This window comes from Prinia subflava, chromosome Z, assembly GCF_021018805.1.
Source record: "Prinia subflava isolate CZ2003 ecotype Zambia chromosome Z, Cam_Psub_1.2, whole genome shotgun sequence".
Taxonomy (NCBI): Eukaryota; Metazoa; Chordata; class Aves; order Passeriformes; family Cisticolidae; genus Prinia; species Prinia subflava.
Window position 1 is genome coordinate 59,312,827 of NC_086283.1, and position 15,318 is coordinate 59,328,144.

General features: G+C 38.3%; 1 protein-coding gene across 6 annotated transcripts in view; it reads right to left on the reverse strand.

Annotated features, from left to right (window-relative positions):
• Positions 1-15,318, reverse strand: part of RNF38 (ring finger protein 38) — a 107,538-nt gene that overhangs the window by 19,859 nt on the left and 72,361 nt on the right. For all 6 annotated transcript variants that reach the window (XM_063422042.1, XM_063422047.1, XM_063422043.1 and 3 more), the window contains 3 exons: positions 8,993-9,186; positions 3,842-4,055; positions 881-1,048 (listed from right to left, as the gene is read on the reverse strand). In XM_063422042.1, coding sequence (XP_063278112.1) covers positions 881-1,048; positions 3,842-4,055; positions 8,993-9,186 — 576 coding nt within the window. The remainder of the gene's footprint in view (positions 1-880; positions 1,049-3,841; positions 4,056-8,992; positions 9,187-15,318) is intronic.

A 15,318-nucleotide genomic window follows, 5' to 3' on the forward strand; every position in this document is an offset into this window, starting at 1 on the left:
ACAATTTACGGAGTCTCCACTTAACTTAAGACTATTCCTCAATTTTATGCTTTAACAGAAGAAAGCACAAAGTCTTCCAGCTGATGCTACAGAAACATAACTGTTTATATTCACTTCTACTGGATCTATTCTCTCACCACACTTGATTAACTGTTGTACATTCAAAACAAAAACCAGAGCTTTACTCCTATATGTATTAAAAGGACAACCACATTGTTAAATTACAAAGCACTTTATGAATTGCACAGATAATTTACCTATTCAAAGCACAGGGTAAGATTATTAGTATTGGTTGAATGGATTTCCCTAAGCCCAAATAGTTTCAGTTTTTCTCTGTTGTTTCTTAGGACATGTTGCTTTTTTCCTTGCTGAATTTACTATGCAGGTACTGTTCCAGTCTCCGGGTACTTACTCTGAATTTGCTTTGTTCCACTAACACCACCATTAAACAGAAGAAACTAGCTGTCTCTCATGCCGCCCTAGGGATAACACACCAGCTTATGTAACAGATTTTCACCAATTTGACAGGTAAGGGGAACTGATTCTCATTAATACTCCAGACTAGCCAGGAGCATATTGCAGACCTTATTGCCTCTCATGAGCATAAATGGTACCCAGGCATGATAAATGCAAATTACTCTTCAATAAGCAGCCTAAAGAAATACACAGGTCATATCAAGGGTTTTGTTTCAGTGCTACACAGGCTTATTCATGTCACAGAATGCACCTCAGGAAAAGCTAAGTTACACACTGCGGGCAGACACCAACATTATACCATCAAAAGTGTTCACTAGATGCTGTATATAGTACTGTGTACGACATTATAGATTTATACTAGAAAAAGAGATTGAAGCTGGTGTAGTTAGAGAGACCCACTTACTGGGGGAGGCACACTGCAAACTGGAAGGTGCTGGCCACTGAAAACCACTGAGCACCCTGGGACCTGCTGCGTGCTGCAGGCTGGAATGTGCTGGCCTGTGCAAAGTGGTATCCCATGCGGAGCCACAGTTGTCACTGTGTAGGAAACAGGAACTGTGCCCTGATGGATCTGCAGCAAAAGGAAAAGAAAATGTATTTAATAACTTACTGCAAAGTCTTAACACTGTTGTAGAGCACAATAAGCTTTTACTTACAGATCAGAAAAATAATATATTTATAAAGAAAGTGTAAAAGGAGCCACATGGTTGTAATTTCTGTTCATTAAAATGCTTTTATCAATAGAATGTGATTTATTCATCAGAATTTCTGGGCCAGAGGGATCTCTCAGTTTAACATGTTAAAACTTCAGTGGCACCTTAGTCACTCTGAAGCATGTCAGACTACTAAGCTTGCCTACCCTCCCTTCTTTCCCTCAGGTTAATTCTTATGAAATACGAAGGTACTAACTCCCACATAGAAACTAATCTACAAGCAGCTCAAGAATTTTTTCAGTTCTGAAGCGACTAATTTAACATCAACTCAAGAGTTAATACATACATCTGTTGTTGTATCTGTAAACAACAAAACGATTTTCCAGATTTTCCTTCTTCCAAAGAGACCATTCTCTTTATTCACTTTCAAGCCAGCATTTAAGATACATTCCTAATTTCAGTAACAGAACAGTTAACTAGAAAGCTGAAAAGGGAAAGTTAACACGACTAAGAGGCAGCAGTCCCTAACTACCCAGATTCATATCAGGAAACCACGTAACCCAATTTTCTAATTAGTGGCAATCTCTAAAATTTAATCATCAAATCAAGATCCAAAGATATTCTGGACCTAGAAACCCCATGGGACTTTGTTTTTTTTAAATTTTGTTGTTGGTTTTGTTTTTTTGGATTTTTTTACCACTGAGCAATCTTTTAACACTTCCATGCCCTAATAAAACTGATAAGGCTTAAGAGTGAGCCTGCACAGAAGAATTGAAAGTAATTATTTCAAAGCTCTCTCTTCCTTCATGATCAGCCAAAACAGAACCTTCTTATTTAAAACGGAACAAGAACAGCTCCTCAGGAAGGTGAGAATGCTTAAAGAGAGCTAACTACCAAACTGCTAGTGCACAACCAGATAAGGAGACCAAAACAGAACACAGATCATTGAACACAGGTTAAAATCTCAACCTATGTATCAATAATGACAGAAACTAGTCTCAGGAAAGACACTGAATTTGCACCAGTTCTGGCTCTGTTACAAAATCTGGGTGTAAGTGCAATGCTATACATAAAAAAAAATGACTTCTCAAAATGTTCATGCCCCTGAATTGGAACCTAGCATCACTGAAGACCTCCGTTAGTCTGGAAATACTGGCATCTGATCACAGGCGGTGTTTGCCAGTGGGATGGAAAATTCTTCTGCCAGACTTGTCATGAACTTAGAACACAAAGCAAGAGCATTATCTGATCCCCATCCAAAAACTGTTAAAAATTTAAGTTCGTGAGATTGCTAGAATGGCATTGGCTTCCATCCTTTCACTCAGTCCCAAACACAAGTACTTCCCTGCTGAGAACTGCTCTGTACATGTAGTATGACACACCAGTGCTATTTAACTGCACTGAATGCAAATCAGCTTTTAAGCACAGATGTTACAGCTGCATTCTGTGCACAGGCAGCTTCCAATGTGGACATCTATGCAGCCAAGTCTATTCCCGGCTATGTAGCAACTACTGTACTTGTGCTGTGGCCTGTTAATTTAGTAGGCAACAACAAAGGCTACCTCAACAGAATCATAAATCATTTAGGTTGGAAAAGACCTCTAAGTTCATCAAGCCCAATCATTAAGCCAGCACTGCCACCTCTAAATCACGTCCGTAATTGCCACACCTATGAGTCTTTTAAATACCTCCAGGCATGGTGACACCACCACTTCCCTGGGCAGCCAGTTCCAATACCTGACAATCCTTTCAATAAATTTTCCTAATATCCAACCTGAACTACCCTTGTGCAATTTGGCACAATTTCTTCTTGTCCTGTCACTTGTAATTTGGAAAACCAGCACCCATCAGCTTACAACCTCCTTTCAGGCAGTTTTAGAGATTGGTAAGGTCCTTTCAGAGCCTCCTTTGCTCTACGCTAAACACACCCAGCTCCCTCAGCTGTTCCTCGTATGATCTGTACTCCAGCCCCTTCACCAGTACCATTGCTCTTCCAAGGACATCAAAGCAATGTCCCTCTTGCAGTGAAAGACCCAAAACTTCTTCTACAGGTTCTCAGTTACAGAATTCTATATGAAGTGCTGTCACAGAAAGGAATAGTTTACTTTCTGGACCAACTACGTATATAATTTTTTCATATAATTTAAGGAGGAGGTGATTAGGCTTGGATATACAGTTATGTAACAGATAACACAGTTATGTAATGAATTTATTATGAGTTCTGCTGCTATGTGGGCAACCGACTATAGGCATTGTGAGTTCCACCTCTAAATAATGCATTTTAACTCCTTAGTGACTCCTAAACTAAGATGAGGTATTTCATGTGAAACAGAATACATAATTAGTAAGTATTGTATCACTTTATCACAAGAAACTAAAGGTTTTCAAAGGTTTGGGACAGAGGCATAGAAAAATATGTGCATTGACAAATTGTTAAGTATAAATTGGTAAGTAGTAATCTTTATTAAAAGTGTGAACATTTTGGGGTTTCTTTTTCACTGCCTACTGCAATGCTTCATACACATAATATTCAACAAAAACCACCGCTCTGTAAGAAGTCAAATAGAATTTAGTGCCCTGTGACTTTCATTGTCAGCTATGAGACAAGGTGAACTATTTGGTGAGGAGAGGGATCTTGAAAATGGTGCGAAAAACCGCCCCAAACCAAAAACCACTTGAACAGACTTCTGTTTGTGCTCTAAAAATTTTACCTGATCGTGAATGTCAACCATCACTGCATTCTGCTGTGGTGGGTGAGCAGCTGGGTGCAACATACGAGGAGATACATTCGGTGGGCGGAAGGCTCGGGGCTCTTCTATTGCTTGCTGCTGTCCATAGGAGAGATGGTGATAGTTTTCATCCTGGCTAACAGAATTATGTCTAGACAAACGATCTCTCCTTGCTCTCTGACGTCGAACAGGTGGACTGGAAATGAATTTAAAAAATAGAGGTTATAAAAAGAACATAAATCCTTCTTAATAACTAACACCTCAAGAGAATCAAATATCAAGGAATTTTTTAAACTGGAAAATTTCACTAGAACAAGTTTATTAGCTTGGAATAAAACTTTTGACTGACAGAACTGATAGAATCCTTATAAATTACACTTTTTTCAGTATGAAAAAGCTTAACAGAGCATAGCTTAAAGCTGCTAGGGAAACCAAGAGAAGAACGCCTATGTATAAATTACCTTGTTAAAAAAATGACACGGATTGCCACAGTAGGGCTCAAAAGTCAAGATAGCAATCTTCGCAACATTCCCATGCCTTTATTCTACCTAGGTAAAAATCCTTCGTTAAATGATCACAGATTTCCCCAGGTCTTTGCTTCAACCACACCACAAAATGATTCTTTGCTTAGTGACAGCAAATAAAGCAGTAGACTTCTCTGAAGAAACAAATTAATTTTTCAGCTCTCACATGTTCACTACACAACTGAGTGCATTCTAAAATTCTCTCCACAAGATCCCAGGAAATTATGATTGTGGTACTGTTTATTTTTCAGAGTGAAGAACTTCTGTACATAAATTTAGACCAGAGCATACACTTCTTTTGAGCAACTGATACACAGGTGTAGGATTTGATTATGTATTCTTATATAATTGTGTGAATGTTCTGAGCAGAGCTGCAACTACCTTGAGCCAAAACTTCTAGAAATCAGAGACCACTGGCTCAGGTTCAGCACTCAGAAAATGATGCACACAAATGTGATAAACTTACTATAAGAAGTCTTGAACAAGTCACTTCTCATTTATTTGGAAGGGGAAAGCACTGAAAGCACAAAATGATCTTGCAGTACTTTCAGCACATGCCTTCCAATCTCCACAACATACACAAGTTACAGGTCCCAGAAGCAACAGCAAATTAAAGCTACATGGGGTGAAATGCTTTCCCACTTATGAAACAGGCTAAAGGATCCAAGCTGCAGAGAAGAGACAAAAAGGATCGGTGATAATTATTAGAACATGTCCTCCCTGCATGGAACACAACTTCTGCTATTATCAAATAAAAATCAAATAAACCTGTAACCTGTTGGCAAATCCCAGATACTTCTCAGGTTGAGCCCAATGTTCCTGCTGCATGAAACACATACTTGGGGGAAGTGAGACCACTTTACTAAGTACTCAGATGCTACTGAGAGCATATGATATGTCTCAAGCCACTATTTTTCTACCCTACTTCATGGAGATTTGATGACAATATTGCCTCTCTTTGAACTGAAACAATGGTAATCTCGACAGGTAAGACAGAAGGCATAAGACCAGGCTGTAACACAGCAAAAATACCCCAGACAAACTTAAAAATGCATAGCCTCCTTTATTTTTATAAACTACCATGGCAGAGCACACAAGCTGTGGTTTCTTCTAACCACTGAGAACCTAAATTAATGTTCTTACTGAAGTATTTTGTCTTAAATCCAGTTTTCTTTCCTGAAGTTTTTGCTGCACTCTGTATTGCTTTATTATTAATATGATACAACTGCTACATTCTCCTTAGGTAAAACTGGCATATGTAATTCCTAATCATGGACCTAGTAATGCAGAAGATGTTCTATTGTTTGGAGACCTGTCTCTGATTGTTTTAAATTTGCTGCTTTCTGCTATGAAACATAAATGGTCTGAACATTTTAACATAAAAATGCCTGTGTGAGGGTTTTTCTTTGGAAAAGCTCCAAAAACAGAGGAAAATTACAAAAGACAGTATCAGTGCTTTAGAAGAGCAGAAATTTTCTTAACTGCCATCAGCACTTAGACAAGGTGGTTTCTGGGACAAGGTAGGTCTCATAAAACTAGTCTTGCCTCTGTCTTGGTTAAAAAGCCTGGTTGTTCTTTTCTATGAACCCAGAATTATGAAAAAGTCAACAAAGGCTAGCAGAACTTCTGGAGTGTCTTTTTAAATGAATGAAGGAGTATCATTCTCTGGTAAAAAGCAAAGCTTGATTTTTTCCTGTGCAGAATTATACATATACTATCCTTTCAGTCAGCAAAGTTCAGGGCATCTGGATACACAGCTTTATCAACTTCTGAATTATTGGAAATTACTTCAGAATAATTGTCAAGACATGGTTCTAAACTATTATTAAACTTCAGTAATGAACTTGTGCTTTAAGTCTTTAAGAAGAGCCATAAAAAAAACCCTCTGTTACTACATGCATAGTGTAACTATGGTAAATGCCAGGTTAAAACAAAGAGACAGGATGAAAGTGGTGAAAAAATGGCAGGAATTCCTACCCTCAGGTAAGGACAGCAATCAAAAGGTATTCATAACTGCAGAGTTAGTATGTGCAGATCTTAGTATTTCTAACAAGGGTGACTTCTTTGCAGTAAGACATTCTTGAATCTCTTTAGCTCAGAATTACATTCAAGACAAGGAGGAAAGTAAGCACAGATGAAAGGTAAAGCACAGCAATGGTACAGATTCCCCCATTTCACAATGACTGATAAAGATAAATTGGGATGGCCTTCTCTGCTTCACAGAGAAGCATGCATCATGCTTTTACATTCATAATTTATCTATACTATATATAAATATCTAGACAAAAATAATCTTTCTGCAAATTCACACCAGAAAGCTATCTTTATTAATGCAATATTTATTTGCTTATAGTGAATCAGAATAAAAAAAACCATAACAAGTTAGGGCACTCTTAGTGTTAGGCGCAGTACAAAATCACTGATACCAAGAGGTAAAGTTGAAATAGTAATGCAGGTAATGAAAAAAAAAATCCAGTTTAGGAAAAAACTCAAGACAGACTGTCTTGACTGACAGGAGTCAACAGGTAGGACAAAAGAGACTGCTGATGCCATTGGGGCAGTGATTTCCACACTAGACACTTCGAAGATTTTGCCTATGCTTGCCCTGGCCTATGCCCTTGAGCTCAATGACCATTTGCAGCTAGAGTGCACTTGTCATCTTATCTTAACCTGAAAACCTGAACTCTGAAACCATTCTGCAACGAGAAGGAAAAACAAAGCAAGGAAAACAAAGAATTTGCTTCAAAAGCATAGGCATAACCTCACCTAAAGCATTAATAATAGATGCACTCATAATGATCTTAAGGAATCAAACTTTTGATCCATGAGAATGGCTATTAGCTCTGGTATGACTCCAGAGTACTCTTGAGACTCAGAGAGACTCCTGCAAAACAAGAAACACGTATGTACGCTTTTCCCTAAAAATCCTGGTTCTAGAAGAAGAAACTAGGGGCAATGCCATTCTGGAACTGACCTGGAGCTAGTTCAAATGCAACACTGCACCCAAGTTAAAAAAGTGCTCCGACTCAAGTGCAATGAACAAAAGAGACATTCAAATGTCTCTGATAGAGGAAAAACTTGTGTTATCATCCAGGAGCAGGTGAGCTGGCCCCAGAAAGTGTAATGTTTGTGTCCATAAAGCTGCAGCCACCGTAACAGCTCCTGTCAAGACTTAAGATGGCTTTGCAAATGGCTTACTTGCAAAAGCCACAGGCTACCACCTTGGTAGCACTTGACTGCATCTGAATGTCCAGACACTTGTCCCATGCGCATTCACCCTTTACGTATTTCCATTCTTATCCTCCATGCCTCAGTATATCCAAACTGTCTAGTTTCTGCTGTCTAGCATTTAGCTTGTTAAGCATGTTGTTTAACTCTGTAGATGTTAATGAACACTGTAAAGAAATTTGTGTTGAGCTGACTGGACACCAAACAAAGCTGACCAAATGCACACATTCTAGGCATCTCAGTTCAAACCATTTGGGTCAAGATCATTTTGAGGGCCAAATGCTGCTAACAGAGCACCCCTGTAGAAAACTACATGAAAGGTCTGATCTTTTGTCTTCACAACAACCCTTTTAAGTTCACAATTTAACCTCTTTCCTAAATCTGACAAGCTGCATTGAGAGCTGCGTATTTTACATGCCACTGACTGAAAGCTTTCAAATTCATTAAGTTGCAGCAAAGACACAAAACTAGCATGCTCTAATTCTTTTGCTTCAAAACTACTGGCTGATCGTTGTTGACTAATTTGATTTGTGGAATCTAAGAAAACTAGCTAAATATCTTAAGCCTAAATTTCATATTAATAAAAAAGGACAGACACTTTTTTGTTTAGTATAAACCAAACTAAAACATTTCTTAGAAGCAAACAGAGACAGTGTGTTTTAACTTGCATAAGATGACTCAGTATTTTGGGGGCAGATTGTGAGGCAATAAGAAGCTTCTGGTTTGGATAATCTATTTAACTACAACAGCAAAAAAATCTGTGGGTTTATGTTTTGCTAGAGTATCCATGCATCCAGGCCCCAGTTCCAGTCTCTCTCTTCCATGACCACTTGAACTTATTCCAAAATCTCTGCTTTGAGAAGTTAATGAGCCACAAGGTAAAACCAATAAGAAAATCTAATTGCTATTACATATAAATCATCCACCTCAGTTTGACACTATGTTAACCTCCTCATCTCCCCAGCTGGTATGTCTCATCTTTATTTTGATTGGGTTTAAGTACAAAAATATTTGTGACTGTAATGCAAATGATGTTATTACATAAGTAATTCTTAACACTTTAAAAAGTACCCTGATGAGAAAGATTTTTCCTCGCACTTAGCTACATGCTTTTTGCCTCAGTGCAGAGTAATAGAGAATTAGGTTCATAATAAAACGTTTGGAGCACTCTTTTCATCAAGCTGACTTTTCACATGAATTACAAGATTATGTACAAGCCTTTGGTAACTTTTTAGTCACAGCTGCATTATCTTACAGCTCAAAGGAAATGTTAACATGTTTACCACACGTAATCTAGTCAGTGCTGCGCAAAGCACGCTTTCCTTGAGCTAAAATCGCAAAGAATAAGAAGTTTTTTCCCCAAGCTACACAGTTTGCTTACCTCCTCCTGTTTCGTGCAGGTGTGTTGCATCGTTCCCCTGAGAAGTGGTGTTGGTTGGGTCGAGCCAAAGGAGGCTGCCTATTTGACGTCATCTCCCATGGTCGCATTGGTGGTGATGGGGCTGGAGATGCTGCTGTGTAGTCGAAGACTGAATGGGAAAGGCGTTGTCGCTTGGGACTAGGACAGTCTTCACTCTACACCATTACAAAGAAAAACAAAACAAAACCAAAACCCAACCTCCACATGAGTGAATTGCAATCCATACTTCAGTATTGCTTTGCACTTAGCATTAGGAGTGACTCATTGAAGACTGAAGACTTAAACACCATGAAATTTAGCATCTGCAAGTATTCGCCCTTACTGTGTTTACAAACACAGATTTTTAATGGTTCCCTAACCCCTGGAAGAATTACTACTTAAATTATACCTTAGCAGCATTAAAATCTGAAAATTCCAACATCCATGCAAAACTAAAACTTTATCAGAAAAGAGTAATATGAAGAAAATAAGGCATCACCTATTTTACTTTTTTATATTCCTCCTGCCTTAGCAGTTACAGGCTACAGAAGCATGAGAAGATGTACAAACACAGTCTTCACAGCAATGGAGTCTGTACTAGTCAGTAAGCAGCTGCCACACAGAGCCTGCTCTCTGCATTGCACCCCCTTCCTATCAGGTCTGTACTTAGCTAATCAGACATTTGCTCTGTACTGCAGCCTACTGTAATTCTGCTAGCTCAGCACAGAGATGCTTTATCCTTCTAGTTATTCATGTAATGATAACTACTCATACACATAACCTGAAAAAAAAATCATTAATCTCTGGTTAAGTCTGTCTACTTCATTAACTTCCACAAGATCTACATAGTGCCTGAAATTCCCAGTGCTAGTGGTGTGAAGGTCATTCACCTCCAAGCAATGTTTTCGCAGCTGGTTATGAACACAGCTACTTTTCACTGTGTTTCCATGCTATCAAACAATTTAATACAGCTGTCATTCTTCTCAGCAGTTCCCACCAATGCCTATGAAGTCAGCAGCAAATGCAATAAACACCCCTCCCTTCCACCCCACTATTCTGCCAAAATTAAAACACACCATGCTGTTAATAGGCATGACAACTGAAAATACAGAAAAGTACACATCTACTTCAGAGATCACCAGCTGAACAAACAAAAAATTTTGGAACCATCCTTGAGTCCAAGCATCATCTGAACTTCTCTGACAGAATTCCTAGTGCAAGCAAACATATGGTATTTAGTTGCCCCCCAGCTTGTCCAATCACTTCACCACTTCCGTTTCAGTCCACCACAGCACTATTTCAATTACATTTGTATTTATTGCAGATAGCTGAAGCAGAGAAAAGAACTTGTCTGCAACAGCTCTTTGTTCCAGAACTGCCCCCTCCCCCTGGACTGGTAGAGGTCTCAATTCAGACTTAATTGCAGACTGGACTATGCACCAGTCCTGGCTTTTAGCTTTACAGGGGTATTTAATTTTCTGAAGTCTATTAAGTTGCTTCTTGGTAGGTTTCTGTCTTGGGTTGCAATATGTAACCAAAAATATGTATTCTATTTGCCATCTGTTGAAACTGTTTGGAGAGGTTTTTTCTTTTGTATAACCCATTCCACGTAACTCCAGGGAGGAGGGGTAACTCCAGGGAGGAGGGTGTGGGTGTCTTCTGTTAATGGGCCAGCTGTTAAAACCAGGTTGAGCAATGTTCTTTATCTCTTCCACAACCCATCCTCCCTCCGGGGGATATCTGCATTAATGAGCCATTAAGGCTCACTGCATGACTGATTACATTACATCATCCCATTGTGAGATGCTCCACCCAGTAGGAGGAGCCAAGCATTCCTACCTGGATAAAACCTGAGAATCAGAACACCAAGGCAGCCTGTTTTCTACTGGATTTACCAGAGGAAGACCAGACCCATCTCACCACCACTGGACCTTTTCTACAGAATCATCTCTACTCCTACAGAACCACATCTGCTGCTTCAGGAGGATTTCTTTGGACTGCTTCCAACACCCTGACCAACAGAGTATCAGATCATATTCTAACTCTGTAAGGGTTCTAGGATTTTGTTTGTTGGTCTGCTTGTTTGGGTTTCTTCTGTACTACTACAATGGTATTTTTAATATTCCTAGTAAAGAATTGTTATTCCTATTCCTGTATCTTTGCCTGAAAGCCCCTACTTGCAAAATTATAATAATTTGGAGGAGGGGGGTTTACATTCTCTATTCCAAGGGAAGCTGTAGCTTTCCCTGGCAGATATCTGTCTTTCCAAAGCAAGACAATTTCCATGGACATATAGTTTGTACTCCAGCGTTCTTTCCAGCAAGGACACTCCTTTAAGAACTTGAAGTATTGTCCAAGTGTTGAAGAGAAAAAAAGGGTATTTTTCCTCTCTCTGACTTGTGGCCATTTTTCAGAAAATTTTAGAGCTTTTCAATCTTTTGCTTTCAAATACTTTAACACAGATTGTAGTTTTCTCCTACTGTATCTTGTCAGCTTCCTTAGGGAACTAGCCTGATAATACATGCATCTGTTTGTTGCTCAATCTCTTTTGAATTCCTTAACCAACTGCACTTTAATTTTTAAAGAAAAATAGGTCAAAAGGCAGGTATGCACCTGGTAGTTCACGACAGCAGATGCCAAGGTAAAGGGTGACTCTTCCAGAATGCTGCTTGCCCTAAGAATCTCAATAACAAGAAAAACCCCTGGAAGAGATAGTCAGTAAGTGCCTTTGGAGCATAGCTTCTGTGAAAACATGTGTTTTACTAGATTACTGAGAACACTACCAAGGGACAAATCTTAAAGGAAGTATGCTACAAGAGTCAAAGAAAGATAATTTGTTGCCCAATTTTTTATACCATGATGACTAAGTCTATTCAAAGAGAAAGACAACTAATAAAAATGCTGGTAAATTAGGTATGCTGGGATTTTATAAGTGCAAAAGAAAATGTCAAATGGAAGATGGAAAAAAGTGGATTTAGTGAAGCTAGCAGAAAAAAAAAACTTGAAAGAATACAATAACCACTCGTGTCCTAATACAATCTATATGTGTCTTTGGCTGGGGATCTTCCACTGCTACTGCTCTAATTTAAACGTGACACCCTTCCCAAGCATTAACACTAATATACCCTGCCCCATAGAAAGCAGTCTACTTAGGAAAAAGAGTTCTTCTAGAATTATTATATTCCTTTTGCATCCAGAGTGCACTACTTCAAAGACGATGGAGATGCAAACTGCTAAGTAGTTTGCCTTCATCATCACTTCAGATTACTAACTCTCACAGATATTTCAAATTCTGTAAGTGCTAATTGCCCTCTGCAGTTAGCAACCGTAATTTTACTCAAAATTGTTTCCCATTAGAAAGAAAATAAAGGTAAAATAACTTTTGGAACTACATGTACAGAGATTTGAAAAGTAATTGTGTCTCTTTCTGTACTTAAAAAGAAGTAACCTAAAGCTAAGTTCAACTTATTTACAAAGAGATATATAAAAAAAAATGGGGTTATAAAAAAATCCCAATACAAACCTAATTAATTGAAGGCTTGTTGTTTAGTCTTAGTTTTTATTAAGAAACCAATTCTCATATGGTAATTTTATCAAGATAATACTAGCATGCAGAAAAGTACAAGGAGCCAATAAGAGAGATGTATCCTGTATAATTTTATTTTCATGTTATTTTCAGTCAGCATGTGGAATAACTATATATATTGACATTATGTTTTTCCAGTCTACATTATTATTAGTCATTAAGTTCAGTAGTTTGTTTGTGGAATATGACACTTTCCACAATGACAGGAGCTCTCCAAATCCCAAACTACTCTTTTTGGTTTTTGTTAGTACTCAAAATATTTTCTGGGACTACTGCTTCTTTTTCCAGCCATACGCTATGTATTTTTCTCATGTCCAACAAGAACAGACTTGATGGTAGTTATCAAGAACACTCTACCTAACTTTTAACTAACAAGATAAATTCACTACCCTTCTTGAAAAAAACAATGAACCAAAAGAGCACCATGAACAGCAACAGAGATTGCTTTGTATTTAGAGGAAGAAGTATCAGGACAAAGTCATCAGATTGTTACTAATAAAAGAAGCAGAGTATGCCAGGCCACTAAAACTTACAGTCTCCTCCCTAAAAGTCATTTCACTGACACACCTAGTATAGTTTTGTCTCATTCTCCTCCATGTACCCCATAAACTCTTATAAGTGTAATGATAATAAAGGTGAATGAAGAGTATGCCTGTATGTAAAACACCCTTTAGAAGGGTTTATTCTATTTCTGTATATGTTTCTTGCAGTAATGTTTTATCTGAAAGATTTTCCATTTTATTTGGGAAAAACTAGGTATTTTCATCAAAACAACACCCATTGAGGTATGTCTTTTTCACTGTCCTTTTCCAGTAAAATTATAAATACTGCAGCAACACACAGATTATTAATCATCACAGAAGGGAATTACCAACGCAATTCCTGCAAATATCTGAAAATCACCTTCCTCTCCAACTCCCTATATGTTTATACTTAATGGTCCTGTGAAACACAAGAAACTATTCCATACCCTCCATCTCAAATTCAGAGAATAAACTACATCTATCCTGTAACCCACAAAAGACCTGCTAAAATAATTTTAGAAGTAAACTAATACTTCAGGAGTATTCTCATGCATAGCCCATAGAAGGCTATACAAGGACAATCTGATAGGTATACCCTATTAAACCCTATCAGGCAGACTAGAAATCATCAGCTGCATGTTTTCTCTTCATGACTGCATACTGAAAAGCAGATTATTTTTCCCTATGATACAAGAAAACATCAACATTTATAAACATCTTCAAATTTAACCACAGGCATCAAATGAGCTAGTAAGCTGAGTACTCTGCATATCCTATCTGCTCCAGCAATTCTAACAACTATAATTTGAATTACATTTCAACATTTGTGTTAGTCTGATCTACCTATAATAACAATAAATTCTTGGGCTGAACAGACAGTTACATCCAAATGCAGTGGCTTATTCATAATCCAAGACCAACCTAATCATAAGTACACTTTCTGGCTTAAGTCGTGTAAGCTCTGGTAGAGCTGTGCCCCACAACCCTAAAAGCAAGACACGGGAAATCATTTATGTGAAAGGATGAAGCCATTGCAGGCCAGATGGCTTTGTAAGCATTGCTGTCTTCTTCCATCTCTCCCACAGAGAAAGCAGCAGTGGCAGAAGTTTAACTTAGGTGTAGCATTACAAAGTAGAGTTTACAGGCTCACGCAACTTCCCCTGTAGTTGGCACTACAGATATTCTGGTCTCTACTTCCACTTACAGATCACAAAATTCTTTCACAAACAGTACAGAGCACAATTGTAACCACTCTATCAATCCAGGAAAAGTTAATTGGAGATTACTTCTGGAAACAGTAAAAACTAAGAAGAATACAGGAATAAACAACAGCCCTTCACCCTTGCCCTAAACAAGAATATTTAATGAAAATGCAAAGGGTTGGTCTAGGGGATGAGAAGAATTTGTTATGGTAAACCAGGATATTTTGTCTCTTCCATATGTAAAGTCCAAAGGACATTTTATCTTCTTGCCGCAATAACCCAGGATAGTTCACACACCCCTATCTGTATGTACATTAGCACCAGTGCACATGACAGAGGCCAGCTGCAGATCTTGGAATCCAGGAAGCAGTATCTGCACTACATCAGCCAGTTCCCTAATGAGCAAAACGGGACGCTGCATATATATCATCTTATATTAATAAGCACAGGTTTTATCATCCCTTCCTGCTGAGCTTTCCCTTGAGCTTCACTGCTGATCAGACCCTCTTTGATTGGCATTGGTATCCCAAGGCTCCCACAGAGGTAACTCCCAGTGTTCATGAAAGCCAAGGATTTCACATGCTCATTGTCCTGCCTTATTCCTGAGGGATCCACATCTACATTTTGTCTAACAGTGAAAAAACAAAACAAAACAAAACAAAAAAAAAACCCAGGATGAAAAAAGTGGCATCACAGCAACTTGTAAGCTGAGAGATGAAAAGCTTTTGGGGACCATGAAGTTTGACATTTCCTTTAAATATATTCTTAAAATTCTAGCTTTAAATAAAACCAGAAAGGAGCTACTATAAGAAGCAACTGCAGGACACTAAATTAAAAGCCCTGTGCCACAAGTGGCAAAAAGTAAGAGATTTTATGAACAAGTGGACTACTTCCAAGCCTAATTGGTGTGCTTTTTTCAAGACAAAATAAACAAGTATTATTCTTTTAGACTCAGAGCTGTGTGACAAAGGACCTGTCCACGTATAAAGATTTGCC